Source organism: Mastigoproctus giganteus, chromosome 14 (genome assembly GCF_048544385.1).
Source record: "Mastigoproctus giganteus isolate SK-2022 chromosome 14, ASM4854438v1, whole genome shotgun sequence".
Lineage (NCBI taxonomy): Eukaryota > Metazoa > Arthropoda > Arachnida > Uropygi > Thelyphonidae > Mastigoproctus > Mastigoproctus giganteus.
Window position 1 is genome coordinate 84,208,051 of NC_143588.1, and position 21,774 is coordinate 84,229,824.

General features: G+C 34.4%; 1 protein-coding gene across 2 annotated transcripts in view; it reads right to left on the reverse strand.

The window, feature by feature from the left end:
* The window catches only part of LOC150075307 (uncharacterized), a 236,645-nt gene that overhangs the window by 24,370 nt on the left and 190,501 nt on the right, over positions 1–21,774 (reverse strand). For both annotated transcript variants that reach the window (XM_090389154.1, XM_090389155.1), the window contains 4 exons: positions 16,096–16,179; positions 10,471–10,571; positions 9,055–9,232; positions 1,972–2,121 (listed from right to left, as the gene is read on the reverse strand). In XM_090389154.1, coding sequence (XP_090245280.1) covers positions 1,972–2,121; positions 9,055–9,232; positions 10,471–10,571; positions 16,096–16,179 — 513 coding nt within the window. The remainder of the gene's footprint in view (positions 1–1,971; positions 2,122–9,054; positions 9,233–10,470; positions 10,572–16,095; positions 16,180–21,774) is intronic.

Below are 21,774 nucleotides of genomic sequence, written 5' to 3' on the forward strand. Positions count from 1 at the left end.
AACTGGCAGAAGAGGAAAGAACTGGGGGCACAAATATTCAGGAGTAATAGGTGGGATCTTATGAAGTTTACATGTTTTTTATAGGGTTTTAGGCACGTCAGTAAGTTAGGCCATATTGCACTGTATATATTGTCTGTAAACTGTTCCGTTGTTATTGCCTGTTTGCTGGGGAAAAACCAGATTTTCTGGAATAAAAAACTATGCCACCCTCACCTGAGACCAACTAACTCAGCCACGTTGTGAAAAAGGCACATAACAATTCCTCAAATCATCAATAGGATTCAAACTCAGGTTTTTCCTCACCCACTTTGTGGAGGACAGTGATTCTACCAACTGTGCTACTTGCAAGGGCAAAGTTTACTTTTGGACAGCATGCTATGGACCATTGGAATGAACTGTCTGCCACAGTAGTTAAGGTTGATAATTTTATCAAGTTCAAAGCAGAATTGGATAGGCACTTTTTGGTGATGGGTAAGAATGATAAATTATTATTATTTATTTTTTTGGCTGATGCAGAAAAAGACTGCTTTCTTGCATCATTTAGGCATTATAATACTAATATGAAATATAAGGAATGCTAACGATTTTAAAAAGGGACAAATTAAGTAGATTAAAAGAATCAATGAAAGGCTAGCCAGGATATGAAAAATATGCCAAATCATGGGAATGTTAAAAATTTACACAGTTCATTAGTTATTGAAAGTGCACTATACAAAAATTAATAAAAATACTTTATTAAATATGACAGAAAACTATTTAATCAATGCATGGATAGAATAAAGGTGTATACTTGTATATGATAAATACAAGACAAATTTTATGAGTATGAGTAATGGAAACACTGCCCTTTGTCAGAAGTTTGAAGTCTAGTGGGAACTAGGATTTGAAAAAGAATTGAATACTCAGCTATACATATTAAACTTCAGTCTTTCTCAATAGCTTAAGGAATAACAAATATTTAAATTAAGAAATTAAAAAAGGATCACAAAACATACACTGTGTGAAAGACCTCACATGTGGTGTATTCTTAAAAATTAAAAATGAACATATTATTTATGCAATTTTAAATGGCTTACTGCATCCCTGGAATAAAAATTAATTAAAAGACAAGCCTATTTCTCAACAAAAGACAAACACTAAATAACATTGGAATCTTGTCAGTGTTCCAGATACAGTTTTGAGTATCCTATTATCAAGATAAAGTTATCAAGTAACAGGTCTCCTGTTACTTGACAACTTTATCTGTAAGTAACAGGTCTCCTGCAAGTTTGCTCATTCTAGAAAATTCAATTAAAACAATAAACAAGGATAAAGAGTTCTCTATGTTGAGAGTTCCAAACTGCGAGTTCCAAGCTATCACTGATGGAGTGTGGTCTATTGTAACCAGTGTGGATCCTTTCATCTATCTTTTCTTTGCAGCAGCGCTTGGCTTCATCCAGGTGAAAAGAAGTGAACATAGAGTCCACATCAAAAGACACCAGTATGTTCTGTGGTTGTATCTTGGAGATACTTTTAATGCCCTATATGCATTACAGAGATGAAAGCAAACCTAGCAGAAATGTTTGTAATTTAATCACAGTTGTCATCTCTTTAACATGACTCATGATAACAACATTCTTACCTTTCCATTTCTGGTTATTTACATTTATTACATGAGCAAAGCTCTGATTGTTTACATTACTATGGTGAGTATAGTTTTATTCACTCATTTACTATATATCTATTTATCTATATATATCTGGTCTGTCTAGCAACTGATTAAACAGTTTAAGTAATCATATGAGTTTTGATTTTAATTCCTATTTATTAGTTATATACATCTCATCAAAAATTTAAAAAAAAATCAAACACTTTTACTCCAAGATGCAATTTTAAATGGTTTTAATTATGATATTTAGCTATATTTCATATAAAATGATCCCATGGTAACTGTATAACTTGATTTCTGTGGGAAGGGAAGGAAAAAATTACCTGATGTTTCAGAAATTTCTTCCTCTTCATCATCCACTTCATCATCATCTTCAATATACCCATCCTTTTCGATTGAAATTTCACTTTGTTCTAATATTTCAGATTTAGATAACACATTTTGCTTTTGCTCATCTCCAGTAGAAACTTTTTCTAGAAGAAAGGAGAAAAATCCATGAAAACAAAAATTGTATATTAGTCTTTTCCAAATAGACAATGAATCTACATTTTGAATTTTTTATTGGTGGTTAATAAAATAATACAGAAATTACAAACTCTGGTCTGGAAATTAATAAAAATTACAGTCAAATCTCTATTAGCATGGCAAGAAATGCATATATCTACCAAAACTTTCTGTATGTAATGTGAAATATTCTCTTAAAGGTTAATAAAAAAAAAAATAAGCTCTTAGAAAAATTTACTGAGATGAGCAAGTGAGTAAGTGTAACAAGCATAGAAAACATTATACAGTACAACCTCTAGTAGCAACCACCTGTTTAAAAAGACCACCTCTGTTGGTAACATAAATCTGATGGAACGGTAGAAAGATACCACATTCATGCTAGTTATCCTCTGCAAGCAGACCATCAACTACACAACACTCTCTTTTTGTGGCCACTATACCGGTCTCATTACAGAGTTAACAAAAAGGCTGGTTTAGAGGTACAATTCGAGGGATTTTTCCAGGTATGGGGGGGGGGGGGGGAGGAAGGAAGCTGTTAACTATTGTTTCTGTTACTTTTTTTTTTTTTTTTTTTTTTGGTAGTTGTTGGCGCATCGGCTTCTGTGGCCATAATGCACCTCCCAAGGTTTTCTCAGTACTTTGATCCAAGCCCGAGGCGGGATTCGAACCTGCGACCTTTGGGTTGCCAGGCAGGCACTTTACCCACCCGGCTAACTCGGTCGGAATTTCTGTTACTGTTGGTTGGCTTATTGTTACTAAGTACTGGATGGCTACAGTGTTCACTAGGGAAGCACATGAATAGAAATGTCAAAAAATAACTGACAATTGATGAGGATTAATAACTAGTCTATACTTCTTGTTATTTGCATTTTCTTCAAGGCATTAATGGGGTAAATACAAAAAAAAAAAAAAAAAAGAGAGAGAATGTCATGCCACAATTTACAAGTGGGGGATGGGACAAGACTACCTGATACTTATGCTGCAATAAAAGTAACAAACAAACAAAAAACTAGTAATAATACAGTATCATACTGCAATTTACAAGTGGGGACAAGACCTTTTGTTGCTTATGTTAATTATGCTGAAATTTACATGTGAGCTTCATTGACTCAATTGTGTCAACACTGGTTATCAAATATTCAAAGATGTCAGTGAAACAAGTTAGAATTACAAACAAAAATTAAAGTGATAGAAGATACTGAAAGAGTCTTAGTCTTTCAGTATCTCAGAGAATGTCTCAGAGAAGATTGAGTGAAAAATACCACTGCTGCAAGACTCAAATCCAGGTTACTGAAAAATTAGGATGTGATAAAGAAGAAATGGTTTGAAAATGCCAACAGAAATCTTCAGAGGAACTCTCATAAAACCTTCAAGGAAATTAATGATTACTGACTTGTTTGTGGTTGCATTGTGCACAACTTTTTCTGATAAGTGGACCAACTGATAATTCTACAGCTAGTAACAGGTGGCTAGAAAGGTTTTGTAATTGAAACAATACTGTGTTCAAATCTGTTTGTGGTGAGAGTGCATCAAATAATCCAGACACAACTGAGGATTGGATTTTGAGATTAACGGATTGGACTGAGAGCTATGACCCAAACATTTTCAAAGTAGATGAAACAACACTTTTTTTTTTTTTTTTTATCATGCTTTGCCCACAAAATAATTGGTTTTAAAAGATTCTAAATACCAGGTTAAAAAAAGCAAAAGAGACTCATAATTTTGTTGTGTACAAACACACCAGGCAAAAAGAAAGACCACTAATTATAGATAATGCAGTGAGGCCTCGCTGCTTTAAAAAAAAAAAAAAAAAAAAAAAAAAAACCACACATACAAACTTTGGGTTGAATATCATGCAAATAAAAATGCTTGGATGGATAGTAAAAATTTTCACTCACTGGCTAGAAAACTTTAATGGGATTAAGAAAAGGGAAAATAACAAAGTGATGCCTTTCTTAGAAAATGCACAATACTACCCAAAAAATGTCAAATGTTCAGGATTTATACCTCCAAGTGCCCTACAACTTTAGCTCAAGTTGCCATTCAAACACTTAAGCTGTTACCAGGAACAGATTTTGACATTAGTGGAGAAGATAAACTCAGTGGAAAATTGAGAATAACTGATAAAGCAAATTCATCTTTGTGATGATGTTGAAAATATCAAAGAGGCCTGGCAAGAGGTTTCCAAAATTACCAACAAAAATGTTTTTAAAATTGTGGAATTAATATTGGAAATATGGAAAATGACACACAAGATATCATTCCTTGAAAAAGAATTATGCAGCTAGGGAAAGTGGCAAATTTTCAGGTGACTTTCTAACTTTTGGGAACGATTTACAGACATGCAATGATAATCTTGAAAACTGGGAAGAAAAACTTTTCACCTGCCAAGATATGGAAACAGATGACAGTGGACAAGTATAATGATAAGGCAAGGAGTGAAACAATAATAACACTGATTGAAAGTTTAACAACTGCTGATGGATTAAAGGCTTTGCCAATGCAGTTAGCAAATGAGTGGCATTTATACCTTCAATTGTTAAATTTATTATTTCAAGTAGAAGATAATTTGAAAAAAGAAATTAAGACAAAAAGTGTTCAAACAAAACAGATGACTTTTAAAGATTATTTTGATCAATTTCCTTAAATTGCTTTTTAATGTTATAAGTACCAATCACTTTTTAATGTTAGTGCAGTTGCATAAATAAATAGTAATTATTGAAAACATCTAATTGACTCCTTATATACTGCTAATAATATTAAAAAAGTTTCTGTACATTATTTAACCCAATTTTTGCAACTCCCATAGTAAAATCAATTACTTGAAAGAAATTAAAATGGCAACACCTTCTCCTTCATTAAGATGACCACCTCCCCAAATGCCCAATTTTTGTCAGAACATCACATGGTCATCTTAGGAAGGTTTTACTACATGTTAATCATCTTCCAGCTTGAAGTATTGCAATTACCTGTAAGACTGGAAGTGACAAATGTAGCAATTGAAGCTGATGACACTGGTAGCTTGTTAAATCCCTTGCTGTGTTTCAATTGCACTAGAACATTTTTAGGGAAATTTATCTGAAAACAGCATAGTGGCTGCGTGGAAAGTGTTTTTATTTTTAATTATCATTATTTTGTTTAAGATAGTGAATAGCAATAGCTGCCAAACTAATATAAAATAGTCTTTCCTTGCCCACCTATGGATATGGAAATCATTGTCACAGCCAGTCAGATGATTAAAATCCTCATGTGATAAGTTTCCTCTTCTTTAGGCAAGAACATTAAACAATTTCCACAAAACTTTTATAGCATATCTGCTCAAGTAAAGTAAATACCATTTATACTAAACAAACAAGACAAATATATTGGTCTCACCATCAAATACAGAGAGTAAAAACAAAAATAATATATAAATATAAAATTAGGAACAAAAATAGTTTAACCCCTTTCCAGAATATTTTTTTCCTGAAAATGTGCCATAACGGATCGACTTTTTTATTTTATTTTACAGATTAAAAGTCTGCATCATGCAAATACTCATTGTATAGTTTGTGTTTTTTATAAATTTTTTAATAGAAAATGCATGGGAGTAATTAACCCATTTGGGCTATCCCAAGTTATCTTGCATATGCCAAAAAGTTTGCAAATTACACAGATTTTTTAAATAAATTAGTGGAGCTAAAAGAAAGGAACAGAAAACCACTCCTCACTAATCATTATATAAATAAATTTAAAAAATCAAGTCGAACATAAGCAGTAACCTCCCACCACAAGCAATAATCGTGAATTAACTTACATTCTGACACACGGCCACCGCAAGTGGATAGGTGAGGTAAACATCGCTTACGGGCGGCAGTTCAAGAGGACGGCAAAATTTTCGATATAGTTTTCTAATTGGTTAATGCTTATCAGTATTCAGCATTTAGGATGGCAAATTTTATTTTGATTCTGGCGACACATAGGAACACGTGCTACTGTTCTGACATTGCTGTACAATAAGTAAATATAAGTAAAATGAAAGCCAGTCATCTGATGCCAGACTTGGGCATTTATCTGGCTAATTTTGCATTAGCCAGATAAATGCCCAAGAAAATAAGTTTCAATCGTAAATTTGGAGGTATTATTGTTTGCTTCGGGTATTATTGTATCCCGAGATATTTTTTGTAGTTCCAAATAACTTTTAAAACTAAAAACGAGATATCTCGGGATAATCTATGAAGGGATTAACATGTCAATGTACGATGAAATTCTATAATGCAAATGTAGTTGTCGGAGAGTGGGGGAATTGACATCTTAAAAAGCTTATAGTACAGGCAGTTTTAAAAATATTTTTTTTCCTGGTCAATGTAATGATTTTTCTGTAACATTCAAGTATGAAAGAGTTGTTTATCCTTGGGTACTGCACTTACATCTTTTCTACTACCCAGGTAGTATGAATGCATCATTTAATTATATCTTATACTGTGAATACCTTCACAAGTGGCCAAGGTATTACACTGCTTTGAATAAGTAATGCATCACCAATCATCCGTAGAGAAGACTAATGTTACTTATTCTCGCTGGATACCAGCACCGCTTTGAAGCTTGTTGGCTTACTCATCGGTGGATGGGCAGGTACCATGTTGTTGCAATAGTGACAACACAGTTATGAAGTATAACTCCACAATATGAGAGATATGGTGTGCGTGGTTTAATCTAAAAATATTTCTTGGCTGTAAAAGTAATGCTTGCACACAATAAGAATTCTTGTCTGTTGTGGTTGCGAAAGCTGATATTGACAAGATGTGTCAAGGGCAGCTATGTTTTAAATGAATGGGATGCTAATGCTAGAAAAAGAAACCTAAATAATTTTAAGGGTTGGTTTAGAGTATTAAACAATGTTAAGACAAAAAACTTTATCTTAACTGTGTCTATAGTAATCTCACAAGTGCTGTTAATAATAAAATGAGTGAATTTGAATTCCTGATTAGGATAATTAATACTCGTATAATAGCGGCCAAGGAAAAGCTTCTCCAGGATTCAGAACTTATGCATACCAACAGTTAATGTGTGTTGTATGAGGTAAATGGAAGCATATATAAAATGAGAGAGAGCGTATGCTACAAGGCCAGACGATCATGCAGAGTATGATGAGGGCCTCTACATATAGATGGAATGGGTGTGCAAGTGCCTAGTTATGGGTGATTTCAATTTCTCTCTTATTAATTAAAGCAAGTAGGAGGGGAACTCACCATAGGGGACAAATTTTTAAAGTAATTTGTATCAACATGTTAGGAAAAATTCTAGGAGCAAGATCAGGTCCAGAATATTCTAAACCTGATCATCATCCATAAACCAAGATGATATCATAGAAAACACAGCATAAAGAGGATGCCGAGATAGATGAATATAGAGCTAGCCAGTTTAATAGGGCAGAAAAAGATGGTATGAGAAAGTTGCAGAGCAATGAAAAGTAGTGAAGCCTAGAACAGCTATTAGTTGATCTATAACTTATCACAAAAAAGATTAAGCTATGAAAAGCTAACTGTAAGAAATCACTGGCTAGAAAGCAAAGAACAGGGATAAGGAATTTTTTGCATATTGAATACAAAGAATAAAAGAAAAAATCAGACTGAGTAACTCGTGAAATGGATGCTTATATAACACAAATGACGTTGCTATTGAATTCAATCAATTAACTTTATCACGAACCTTTACAAACCAGTGAGGGGGAACTGTGCGAGTCAAGCTGAGTGGTACAAAATTAGTTATACTCAATTACAGAAGGCTACTTATACTTTTGAGCCTAAAGGCAAATAAAATCTTGAATTGATATGCATACAGTAATTTGTGAGAGGCAGCAAGAGAGTGCACTAAACTACTAATATCAATCATAAGAGTACACTGGATCCAGTAGAGATTCTCTGATATCACCAATATATAATGGCTACAAGCAAAGCGGGTAACTATAGACCCATTAGTCTGACTTCAGTGATAAGGAAAATTATGGAAACAATGATTAAGAATGCAATACAGGGATGCACAGAGATAGAAATGGAATTTTTAAGGGCACACAACATGGTTTTTTATAAAGGGAAAATCATGTTCAACTAATTTGTTAGCAATTTTGATAGTCACTCACGATGATCTGAATGTATGAAATAATTTTCACATTGTTTATTTTGGATTTTAGAAAACATCTGATTCAGTTCTGCATGAGAGGTTATTATAAAGTAAGTAAGTATAAAGTTAAAAGTAAGCTTCAAGATAGAGTTCACAGATAAGATCCACAGGTAGACTGCAAGTTGGCTGCAGGACAGGAGACTTTTTTTTTTTTTTTTTTTTTTTGATAGTTGTTGGCGCATCAGCTTCTGTGGCCATAATGCACCTCCCAAGGTTTTTTTTTACAGTACTTTGATCCAAGCCTGAGGCGGGATTCGAACCCGCGACCTTTGGATTGCCAGGCAGGCACTTTACCCACCCGGCTAGCCCGGTCGGCGCTGCATGGCAGGAGACAGAGGGTTATGATTAATAAATGGCAAGCTTGTCCAAGTTACACTGGGACCACTGTTGTCTCTGATTTTCCAAATGACATTGATGAAGGGATACAGGATGTGATTTCAAAATTTGCAGATGTCAAACTAGAGATAGGGAGGTCATAATCCCAATTATAAAGCAATTGCAAGACTGCACTTGGAACTTAGGATACTCCAAACTCCAAAGTCCAAGCATAGAAATCACAACAAAAAGTGGGAGGGGGGGGTGAAAGATAGAGCTTTTTGAAGGGTCCAAAGATGAGTAGTGTGCCTTATAAGAGCAGCAAAAGGGCATGTATATAAGGGAAGGCTTTGAATATGTGGGTTACAGTGAAAGCCTAGAGCTTTCTTGCACTATATGAAAAATATTGACATCAAAGAACTTACCATGTGCTTTTTTATTAACAATAATATTTTTTGCCTTTTCCAATTCCTTTGTAGCCATGGCAACATCTTTTTCAGCTTTATCCAGCTTTTCTAGAAGCATATTTAAAGTAGAAGCAAGTTTAGAAAAAGCGGCATCCTTATTTTCATCATTTAGTTCTTCTTGCAGTTCTTCTTCGGCCTTCAGGGAAGAAAGAAAAATAAACAATGTAATGAAGAAGAACATATGAATCAAATCTCAGGAAGCAATGATACGTGTAATTTTTTTTTAATAGGAAAATATTTCACTTTTTTCCATTGACTTGGACATGGTATTGACTAAGGATGAGCAAGTGGAATTGATTCTTCTGTGTGAATGTGAGGAGGTCGTGCAGAGATATGTTGTGGATGAATTCGATACAGCATACCCCTGAGTGTGCACCAATAACATAATTGGCGGTTTCCAAATTGTTGCAGTGATTCAAGAAAACAGGTTCTGTGGCTGACAAGCCCCATACTGTTAGACATCAGTCAGTGATAAAGATAAAAAAGCAATAGATGTCCTTGCTAAGATTGCCCCAAGTCCTCAGAAATCCATAAGATGGATGGCAGGAAAGGCTAGTGTTGTTCAAAACAGCATATGTCACATTCTGAAAAGGAACATTTGGCTGCATCATATGGTAATTTTGCATAAGCAAATTGAAGATGACCCAGTGAGGGTTGAGTTACTTATTGATTACTCTCATGCAGATTTCATATGAAGCTCAGTACTAAAAAAAAAAAAAAAAAAAAAAACCTAACGAATCCTAGGTGAACAATCCATTAAGACAACAAATAAATGGCAACCATTTCATAATTTTATTTTAAAACCCAATTATTTCCTTATGCTTTTCATGTATACACAAACTCCTGAGTGTGCACCAATAACATAATTGGTGGTTTCCAAATTGTTGCAGTGATTCAAGAAAACAGGTTCTGTGGCTGACAAGTACCATACTGTTAGACATCAGTCAGTGATAAAGATAAGAAAGCAATAGATGTCCTTGCTAAGATTGCCCCAGGTCCTCAGAAATCCACAAGATGGATGGCAGGAAAGGCTAGTGTTGTTCAAAACAGCATATGTCACATTCTGAAAAGGAACATTTGGTTGTATCATATGGTAATTTTGCATAAGCAAATTGAAGATGACCCAGTGAGGGTTGAGTTACCTACTGATTACTCTCATGCAGATTTCATATGAAGCTTAGTACTAAAAAAAAAAAAAAAAACAAAAACCTAATGAATCCTAGATAAGCAATCCATTAAGAAAATAAATAAATAGCAACCATTTCATAATTTTATTTTAAAACCCAATTATTTCCTTATGCTTTTCATGTATACACAAACCTTAAGTCTAGCGAAACATAATACAATATTAATACTGATAAAACAGCAACTTACTTCATTTAAAATTGCATTGAACTGTTGAGAAATCTGGTGATGTAATTTATCTTTATATGTAGCTAGTTTCATTTTCTCATCTTTTGGAATGTTTTCAAGTTCTAAAATTTTAAAAACAGCAATATTTAATTAAAACTATATTTTTATAATTAAAATTATATCATTCAAAAGATATAAGGGCAGGTGGAATAGTACCAATAAGTTTAAAATATTTTATAACAGAATATAGAATGGACAGAATTAACACTGCCATTAAGAGTAGGGTGTGCATGCACGTGCACATGTGTAAGTAAAAAGGATAAAGAAAAGCTATTAATATAATTAGGCCTAAAATAGTATAAATGAGAAAAAAATTGTACTGCAAAAGATATGCATGCTTGCCAACTTGAAGAAACTGGAATCCATAAAACACTATACAGTCTACTGGAATAGTAATCCAGAATATTTCTTCTGAATGAATAACAACAATAATACTACCATTATAATGATGGGTTACATAATAATTAATGCATATCAGACAGTGGAGCAGGAAAATTATATATGCCATTATGAAATGCAATAAACTTAAAATCCACCTCCTCCCTCTTTTGTCCAATTAAGTATTGGCAAAAATTTTTGCATTCCAGAACCTTTTTCATCAGGACGTTACAAAAAAAAAAAAAAAAAAAAATTCTCCAAAGATTTGTGTACAGCATTAATAGCACCTATTTTCCACTACATGGTGTTATCAAACTGTTGAGTCTCCTCTAAGGTGGTGATTTCCAAGTTTAAAAAATGTGATATGTAAAATAATTTTTTAATTTTATTTTTTCAATAGTTCCTAAAACACATTAGACAAAAGGGATGATGGGTTGTGAAGCTACAACCCTGTGTAATAACTGCCACCCTTAACTGAAAACGCTTAATTTTTGAAAAGAAAAAGAATAGAACCAAATCTAATAAATACCAGCAGATGGCTTCCTTTTGTTGGAAACAAACGCATCTCATGAAGCAGAACTATATGTTGGTTGGGGATGGGAATATAAACAATCCATATAAAAATAAAAGAAACAATAATAAATAACCACATAATCAAGGATGTGCAGACCTGTATATTCCATTATAATATGGAATATACAGGGCTGAATTGAATATTTAGAACTGGGGGAAACTATGCAACAGCAGAGATAACATAACTGAAAATAGTGCAGACCCTAAAAGTTATTGATACTAAGGCATAATAATGGGCAAATTTAAATCATTCTTTCAAGTATAAATTTTTAAGCCAGATATTAAGGCAAATTCTAAAGGTTGTAAACATAGATAAAATAATTTTGTCTATGCAATAGCTATAACCAAATTTCCTTTAACTGCAAAAAAGTAAATGAATGAAATGCCCATGCACCAGTGAGACATTACCATAGTGTATATTTTATTTTTGTCTTTTTAATGCTATTTTCCAAAAATTGTGCAAGCCTGCTGGTTCCATTTCTGATTAATTTTTCATTATGGGGTTGATTATCGAAGAAGTTCCTCTTATGTTTTCTTCTGTCTCTTCCCTGGGTAAGTACTTTGATGGTGGTTTGAATAGCATAGGACCAGATTCTTTCAAAACCACCTTTCTGGCAGGTTTAGCAATTTACTGAAATTGTTATGTACCTTGGTGTTTTCAGATGCTGATGCCCTCTGGTTCCTGATGAGATTAGGTTCCAAACAGATGAAATCGTTCTTTATTCCATTATATGTTTTTAATCGAATTCCATCAGGTAGTTCTCGACTTCACAAGTTAATATGTTCCTAGCGCGTGCTCGTAAAGTGGGAATTTATTTCCCATAGACAATGTTAAAAATAGTGGTTACGTTATCAACAATGAAATTAGTTAGCTAATTAGTTTATGTTTAAACAATTGATTTATCCCAAGAAATGAAAACGTAACCTTTAAAAACGTAAACGTAACCTGTAAAATCAAGCAAATTATAATAACAGAGAAATTATTTATGACTTACAAATGTTAAAGAATGTTTATTCTTTATCATCATCGACTAAATGCACACTTGTTGATCACTCATTATTGGTTCGGCACTCATTGGTTTGTTGCACAAGGAGTCATCGTCTTCAGAAATGCTTCAAGAGGCGTTTATTTCCAAGATAATCTTCTATTTTATTTATAAATTTTAATAGCATGCATAAGCATTTTTTAATGGAATGCACAAATTGCAACTAACACAATTTGCATGGAGTAACAAGTTTACGAAGCTTAAAAAAAAAAAAAAAAAAAAACGAAGAGAAGATTCTGAAAATTTATTTATGTTTTTTGTAAGATTGAAGATTTCAATAAAGGGCAAACACATTTCACCATAATAACGTAAAAACCCAGACAATTCCAGCTATCGGTATTTCCACAAATGCAATAACATCAAGTTTACTACCTGTTTATAATTGCTTGCAGTAACAGAAAAGCCCAATAAACCAGAAAGTGCAAATTGTTTTATTGTCATGACTTCCAGAAATGTGCTTTAGAAAAATATCACAAAGCCGCTCAAAATTGGTTCTTATAACATATGATAATGATGAAAGTGTTGTGTGTTTAATGATTTGAATTGGTAACTAATACAATTTACACTATAAAAACGACCTTTTAGGGAGTTATATAGCGAAAGTTTGAACTTTCAAGGTCGTAGAATGAATTACCAAAAAAACAATGTGTTATTGGGTTCACATTATGATATTTTTGCAATATGATGGTAACGGATTAATATCATAAAGCGGGGTACACTGTATTGTTTAGCTACGTGCATGGTTTGAAATGCATTATTTATGAACGTTTAACATTCAGTTTTTGCAATTAATGTTCATATTTTCGATTCTGTTGATATTTGGGGGGGGGGGGGATCGTAAACCCGGGAACTCGTAAAGCGAGAACTACCTGTATATATTTTTAATCGAATTCCATCATTTACCTTTTGACATTTTAGCTCAAATTCAGCAGAAGGAAAGCACATAACATTTGGAAATGTTTGTCCCAGCAAGGTCAAGTGTATTTCTTTCTATCAAAGCAGTGTTATGGGTAGATAAATTACAGTTTTTATAACATTAAGTTTCCTTCAAAACGATATTGATAAACGAGCCAAACATATGGATTTATTTTATTTTAATCAAAGTATACACAACAGTGAACCCATTTACTGCGTATAGCAAAGGAGAAAAAGAAAATACAATCATACAGTCAACAATAATAAAAAGATTCAAAAATACCATAAAACTGACATGTAGCAAGAGATGCATAATACAGTTTAGAGGAAGCAGTTTTGCTCTATGCAACGTATGGGAAATAATGCAAAACAGGAAAAAACACAGAGACAATATCTGAAATATTTAAACTATTTAAAAGAGGATTTAACAAGTAAAAATACTTTGCACATATGAATTTTACCAAAGAGATGATTAATAAACAGTATCACTGTGGCTGAAGTTACAGAGCAGAAAATATGCAATTAAAGACAGCTTTATGGTTCAAAGCCAGATGGGCAAATTTTGGCTTGCAAAAGTTTGTGAGGAATCTGAAAGAAGTTTCTGAACTCAAATCCAATTTGAGTTCACTGGCAAGGGAGGCTTTCCAGATAACAGAAATGTTTGTGTGTGTTATCTGGGCAACACCAGTTACAAATAAATTAAACATAAACATAATGCAAAATTGACTGAAATCCATAAAAACAAGGAAGCTTACTATAAAAGACAAGCATTTTCTATAAATTTTGTGGAAAAACCTAAAATATGGCAGGTATATGTGTGCATGAGAAAGTATATTAAGCAAAATATTAACAAAAAAAAAGAGACTGTAATTCATGACCTATATTTTTAAAAATTGATATATAGTGCATCTTGGGAGAGGGACAAATAAAAAAGTAACAGTTATTATGCTTTCAAATTAAAAAAAAAAAAAACTGATATATTTCCCCAATCTTGGTACATATAATAAAGTTCCTAGGCTGGTGCAATAAAAAGAACACAGTGAAGGAGTTTAAAAATGTTTTTTTATTTATTTATTTATTATTATTTTTTTTATTTATTTAAAGTTATTTTCATCTGACTGAATGCATTTATTATACCATTCTAAAAGTTTCTGAAAAGAGTCCAGTGAAGATATCTAAAGAGATGATGTTCAGTTCAGCAGTCACATTTTAATTTTTTGTCTCCTCAACAATTGAACTCTTTTCTTTGAGGACAGTTTCCACCTTGGGAAAGAGGAAGAAGTCTGCTGGTGCTAGAATGGGAGAGTAGGGGTGGGGGGGGGAGAATGGTTAACCTATACAATGTTATGTTTCATCAGAAATGTCATAACATGTGTTGTGGCAGGGGCATTTTCGTGCAACAAGAACCAGCTGCCTTCCTTTCAAAATTGCGGCCTCACTCAGAAAATGTTCTTGTTTATACTCCGGCACGACCATTAGCTCAGTGGAGTTTACAATAAATCATCGATACAAATGTTAATCATATTTAGCAGTCACGGACTTGCACCTGGTCCATTCAAAGAGCGCATGCTGCTGCTGCACTCATGCTCCTGACCACTCAGCTACGTCAGGCCTATCTTTGAAGCACCCGTATGTAGAATGGAGCATTGTCATTTAGACTAACCCCCCCCGGTACAAGTCCTTGTGAATCACACACTTTGTTAAAAAAATGATCAGTCATCTTGATCTTGGACTTCAGTAAATGAAACTTTTTTGGGCCTTGATGATTTTGAAGTCCACTGCATGCTCTGATGCTGTTTCTGGGTTGTACTGAATCTGCTTTGTAATACATATTTGTTAATTTACTGTTCATATTCTTTAATTGTTCAGAATATTTATTCATATCTTTAATTACAATTATGAGTAATTATGATTTTGAAAAGTCAACTGTATTCAAAGATATCTGAGAATCTGTGTTATAAATATTAACAGTAAAAGCATTAGTATATGATTATACATTTAGCATACTTCTACATCATATATTCAAATTAGTAATTTTCCTTTACTCAGAGATAATATGTTGGATCCTGTGATCAACATGTCTGTGATATTTGTGACCCAAAATGGATCACAGAATGCCACAGAAGTTAGTTACGAAGGACCAAAATAAGGTTCAACTCTTTAATGTTTAGTGGTAAATTATTTAATCAAATTCCCTTCCCAGCAGCTTGCTTGTTTTTTATTTCTCTCTCATTTATATCACTTTAAATTTTTCTGTCAAAAGAATGAAGGAACAGTTGGGGAGAGGGTAACCCACTACATTTCAATTTAATCATGTATTCCTGAAGTAACAAAAACACACAAAACTTTTTTATCCATTACACTATTTGTTCAGCGACTATCATTATAATATTGTGATTAACAATATCTGTTAGTCATTTGCACAAATGCTTCAAATTACTGGTTGAGAAGAGTGACATATGATTTATCTTTGAAGATGTAAAATTCAAGGTCAATATCTGGAACAAACATATTCATATTAACATTAATAATATTTAACTCAAGTAAGCAGCAATGAGCAAATTTACTCAAGTTTTCATTTGATAATGTACAATAGGTTGTATCGTGACCTTAGTATATCGCACTTTAGTACTAATTCACAAATGAATTTAACAGCAATAATTAAAACATTTACCTGTTTCTGATACTGTATCTGAATCTGCACCAGTAGTTGTATGTGACATTTGGAGATCAGGTTCACTCTGCTGCTCTTCATTTCCTTTCAGTTCAGATGAAAATAAGATGTAAAATGTGGCAATTATCTACATCAGTGTGAGAGAACTTTATACATTAAGTAAGCAATAATTTCAACTCTCTTGGTAAGAACCATTCTTTATAGAGGGCATTTCAATTAAGAGGCACTGGGATCTATCTCACTTATTTTTAGGCTGAGGCAATTTATTGTCTGGACCATTTATCTATTTGAGCTCAAATTTTCGAATTTGATGTTAAAATTCAACGAAGTATTATTATTTAGATTTTATGATTTCTAAATTTAAATTTTGCCTAAAACTTTCATATGTTGAAAAAAGCGGTACTCTGTCCTCAATTTAGCCTAAAAACATAAGTGTACTTCTGAAATGAACAGAAACCTTTATCTGCAAAAAAAAAAAAAAAAAAAAAATACAACAGTTGTAGCATGAAGGGACTAGGCACAATTGCAATCACACACTCAGCTCAACTGAATATGTACCGAAGGGCAAAAATCCCATACAATAGTGTATGTGTGTTTTCTTTCTTCAAATAAAATTAGTGTACATTCATTTCAGAAGTACACTAGGGATGTTTTTAGACTAACTGACGACACAGAACAACTTTCCCATTGGGAAAAAGACAGCTGATTATGCAAAATTATAATTTAAATTTCTAAACAGTAACACAGTGTCCGATTTTAACATCAAATTCAAAAATTTCAACCCAAATATATATATAAAAAAAAAAATCCAGATGACAAATGGGCCTAAAAATAATTGAATAGACTCTGGTGCCTTTTAATTGAAACATTTTGTATATGTACTGCATTATGTCAAACAGTAACCAAATAAGTCAAACCAAACGGACTCGTGATACAGCCATTTTATTTAATACCTTAAATCTTAACTTTTTCACAAAATAAAAATAAACTTCAGTTAAATTAACTGAGTCTCTGTTATAATTAAAACTAAAACAAAATACAGTCAGACCTCTATATAACAAAACCAATTGTTCACTTGAAAAATTCATTAAACAGAAATTTTGTTATAAAGAAATATGACCTTTTCAATAATGAAAAATACTGTTATTCAACATTCAGAAAAAAAAAAAAGAAAAAGAAAATTGAATTCAGTAAAAGATGGAAAATAAATCAGAAATAAGTGGAAATGAATAAATTTTCTAACATTTTAAAACAATTAATCTATTAATACACACATATTAAGAAATGACTACTTATATATATATATATATTTTTTTTTTTATGTGAACCCCAAACACGAGAGGTATTAGAACCTATAGTACTTAGTACCGTGCTTACGTTGGAGGTTGAGAAGATGAAAGAAGATATTTGTTGACATTGGACTTGAAATTCTGTAGATTGTAATTTTCAGGAAATACGTATGAAGGAAGGTTGTTCCAGAAAACGGCAGTTGAATGAATAAATGAGGAAGATGAAAAGTTGGTTCTGTGGGTTTGAAGTTGGACAGTAAATGGATGTTGGCTGGTGGCGGCACGTGTTCGGACTGTTTTGAAAGAGAGAGCGGGAATTATAGAAGCCAATTCAGAAGAACAGTGCCCGTGGAAGTATCTGTAGAAGAGGCATGCAGCAGAAACAGTACGTCTATGAGAAAGCGAGTTGAGAGACCCTGTTAGAGATGAATCATTAATTAACCTAACTGCCCTCTTCTGAATGAAATCAAGAAGCCTGAGAGAGGTTTTGGGGGCACCACCCAGATGTGGGAACAATATTCCATGGCAGGGCAGATTTGCGATTTATACAGAGTGAGCAGCTGTTTGCAAGAAAAGTAACGCCGAGAGAGAAAGAGAAAACCAAGTTTTTTAGATACAGAGGAAGCAATATTTGTAATGTGCTTGTGCCAAGAGAGATTAGAAATCAGGGTAATCCCCAAAAGAGATATATCATTTTGCCTAGAAATCGGAGTGTCACTAAAGATAAGCATAGGAGCAGAAGAATCCTTTTTGTGAGATATAAGACAAGACTGAGTTTTAGAAGGGTTGAAATCAACTAAGTTGTCTTTGCCCCACTGGAGAATTACCTGTAGATCGACATTTATGGAATTGGTAGCAGATTTTTGAGAAGTAGAAGCTGATTGAGCAGGACAAGGTTTCTCAAAATGGAAAGTGGAATGCAATGTGCTATCATGGGCAAAACTATGGATAGGATTTCCAGTCAATGGAAGAAGGTCATTAATATACAAGAGGAATAGAGTGGGGGAAAGAACTGAACCTTGGGGGAAACCGGCATTAGTGGAGAAGTTAGACAGAGAGAAAACTGGATAACCAATTACTAAAAACAATTGGCAAACCATAAGATGGAAGTTTGTTTAGAAGACCTTTATGCCAAACACGATCAAAAGCCTTTGAGATCTCAAGAGCAACTACTTGTGTTTTACCGAACCTTTCCATTGAATTAGTCCATAAATGGGTAACATAAGCCAGAATATCACCAGTGGATCGACACTGACGGAATCCATACTGGCGATCGTTGATCAGACAGAAGGTTTCTAGGTAGTTTAAGAGTTGGCGGTTAATTAATTTCTTCATTACTTTAGAAAGAGTAGAAGTAATTGCAATGGGACGATAATTGGATGGGAGGGATTTGTCACCCTTTTTAGGAACTGGCTGGATATGAGCAAATTTCCAAGCAGAAGGAAAAACACCTTTGGAATAAGAAAGTGAAAAAAGGCGACAAAGAATAGGAGTAAGTTCAGGAGCACAGGTTTTGAGAACAAGTGGAGAAATACCATCAGGACCTGGAGCTTTCATAGCATCGAGATTCATCAAAATCCTTTTGATATCCTTTTGATGGAAGACCACAGGAGGCATTGAATGGAGCGTGTTGGGAATGGTGGGAGGTGTTTTACCAAGATCATTAATACATGAGCTGGAAGAAAAATGGGATGCTAGCAGGTCAGCTTTATCTTGGCTGAAGTGACAACAGGACCATCTGGTTTGGACAAAGGTTTTTTTTTTTTTTTTTTTTTTTGTTTGTTATTTAGGAGCATTAGCAACTAAGGCCATATTGCTCCGGGGAAAATGTGGTGGTCATTCTCTGACCTTTCTGCATCCTCCGTATTTGGTGGGCACGGGCTCGAACCCCGGTCTAATCAAGAAGCGTGTGCTATGCATTGGACAGAGGTGGGAGCAGAGATGGGCAAAAGTTGGCCAATAGCTTTGGCAAGAGACCAGAATGCTTGGCTACCATTAGGGCAAGAAGCAAGTTTTCTACTCTTAGCCTGTTCAAACTCTAGTTTGGACTGATTAATAACTGCTTTACAATTGTTGCGAGCTTTGGTGTAGGCAGAAAATGAAACTGAAGAATTAGAAACAAGCCAATTATGATATGCAACATTCTTCTCTTGAACAGCCTTAGCAAATTTATTGGAAAACCAAGGTTTAGATAAAGGACGAGATTTTAAAGTGGAGTGTGGGATAAAGGATTCCATTCCTGCAGAATAATTTCACTGACACGATCTGAGCAAATGTTGACATCAGAAGTTTTGAAACAGTAATCCGACCAAGGAAAAGAAGAAAGGAAGTCTCGCAGGTCATCCCAATTTGCATTCTTGTAATACCAAACAACAGGAGGTTGGGAATAGCCATGAGATAAAGGTTCCATTGGAGAAGAGACAATCACCAAGTTGTGATCTGAAGTGCCTAAAGGACCTCTCACTTCGACCATGTACTTAGAAGGGTTGTTTGCGAGAAAAAGATCAAGCGTATTGGCTGTATGATTAGGATTGTCTGGTATTCTTGTAGGTAAATGAACAATCTGTGCTAGGTCATTAGTAATTGTAAAGGCCTCAGCATCTTGACCTGCTGGGTCGGTGTGACTAGAAAACGGAAACCAGCTGGAGTTGTGAACATTAAAATCACCAAGGAAAATTACCTCACTGTTAGGAAAGTTGGACTGGAGAAAGTCAAGTTGCAAAGAGAGGAAGTTAAAGAGCTCCAAGTGATTAGTGGAGTTGGGAGAACGGTAGAGACAACAGATGAATTTGACACAATAAGGTAGAGAGATTTTAAGCCAGAGAAGGTCAAAGAGAGGAGATTCGAAATTGCCAAGTCTCTGACAGGGAATATCAGAATGGACATATGCAGAAGTACCACCTTTGAGGCGAAAGGAATCATACAGCGAATAATTTAGGCATCTGAGATGAGCAGTAGGTGAATCAACCGATAACTGAGATTCTGTTAGAAAAAGTACATGGGGTTTGGCAGACTGTAAGTGGAAATGGACATTGTTGAGATTAGAATTGAGACCCCACGTATATTTGTGAAATGAATTAGGAAGTGCTTGGGAGGTTTAGATCTTTTCGCAGATAAGCTTACTCTATTAGTTTGACAATTCATGGTGTATTCAATAGTAATAAAAAGTGGGTGGGACATACTGTATTAAGTAATGAAATTTTTGGATATGGCGTAACGTGGTAAGAATATACCCAGATCCTTGACATAACGTGGCCTCGACAATGCTCCCCGCATACACACTACTCGCACTCCTTCCAGTCACTATCTGGCAGAGTAGAGGTAGCAAGATTATACACTAGCTGATCTGGAAGCCTCCTAGAGAGTTACCAATAGGCTCGGTCCGGTGTACTAACTAGCAGCCAGTCTGTGAACACCGTTTTAGAGCTGTACCCTCGAAATGAACGGAATATTGGATCTCGCCACGACGTACATCATAACCTCAAAAGTCATCGATCATACTGCATGATGGAAGAGATAGTGAAGGGTTGACCGCAACTTAGCCCTAGAGACTAAAGATGGGTTCCACCACTTCAAGCCTTCAATAAGCAAAGTGGTGGTATTTCACCGGTTGATGAGAGTCATCTACCACCTAGTACTGTCTGGTAACATAGAGGGGCGGCGATCCTCCATGTGGTGTGGGCGCCACACCTCAACCCCTGCTTACATTGGTTCACACCTGGGTGGTCACCTACCATGTACTTGTGCATGGAGGTTATACCCAGGATTACTAACAGTGCCACCATCGTGAAGGTGCAAGCAGAGGATTTGGCTGTCACAGATCATCCGGACTTTGCCGAATTGGGTCCACTTGACTCGAGTGTCACCTGAATATCAGTTCCATCAGCGTTTTAGACTCCCAGGTAGCAAGTACAGCTTGTCTGGCATCTCTGAGAGAATGTCTGTGACAACCTCAAGGAACATGATGCACATAATATATTAGTAAACTTTTAAGAATTATTTCGTAAAATATTTGGTTATTTTTTGTTGTGCACTGGATTTTCTGTACAAGCAACCCCTGTATAACACGACTGATAAATTTCGGCAATCCTTGCACAACACAGTACTTATACAACATGGTTAGAGAATTGTGGCAAACCTCGAATAACAAGGTATTGTTGAGCTTTTGTATGGGAAAACTCTGCTATTATGTTGGATGTAATTTTTTAACATTTCCATCCTTTTTTGTGAATCCCCGGCTTTTGGCTCGCTAGTCCTTATGAAAAAAAAAAAAAAAAAAAATATATATATATATATATATATACACACACACTGGGATTTCCCTATATACAGAGTGTTTCAAAAGTGATGGTCAATAATTTAAAGGCGAACTGTACAGACTACTATATGC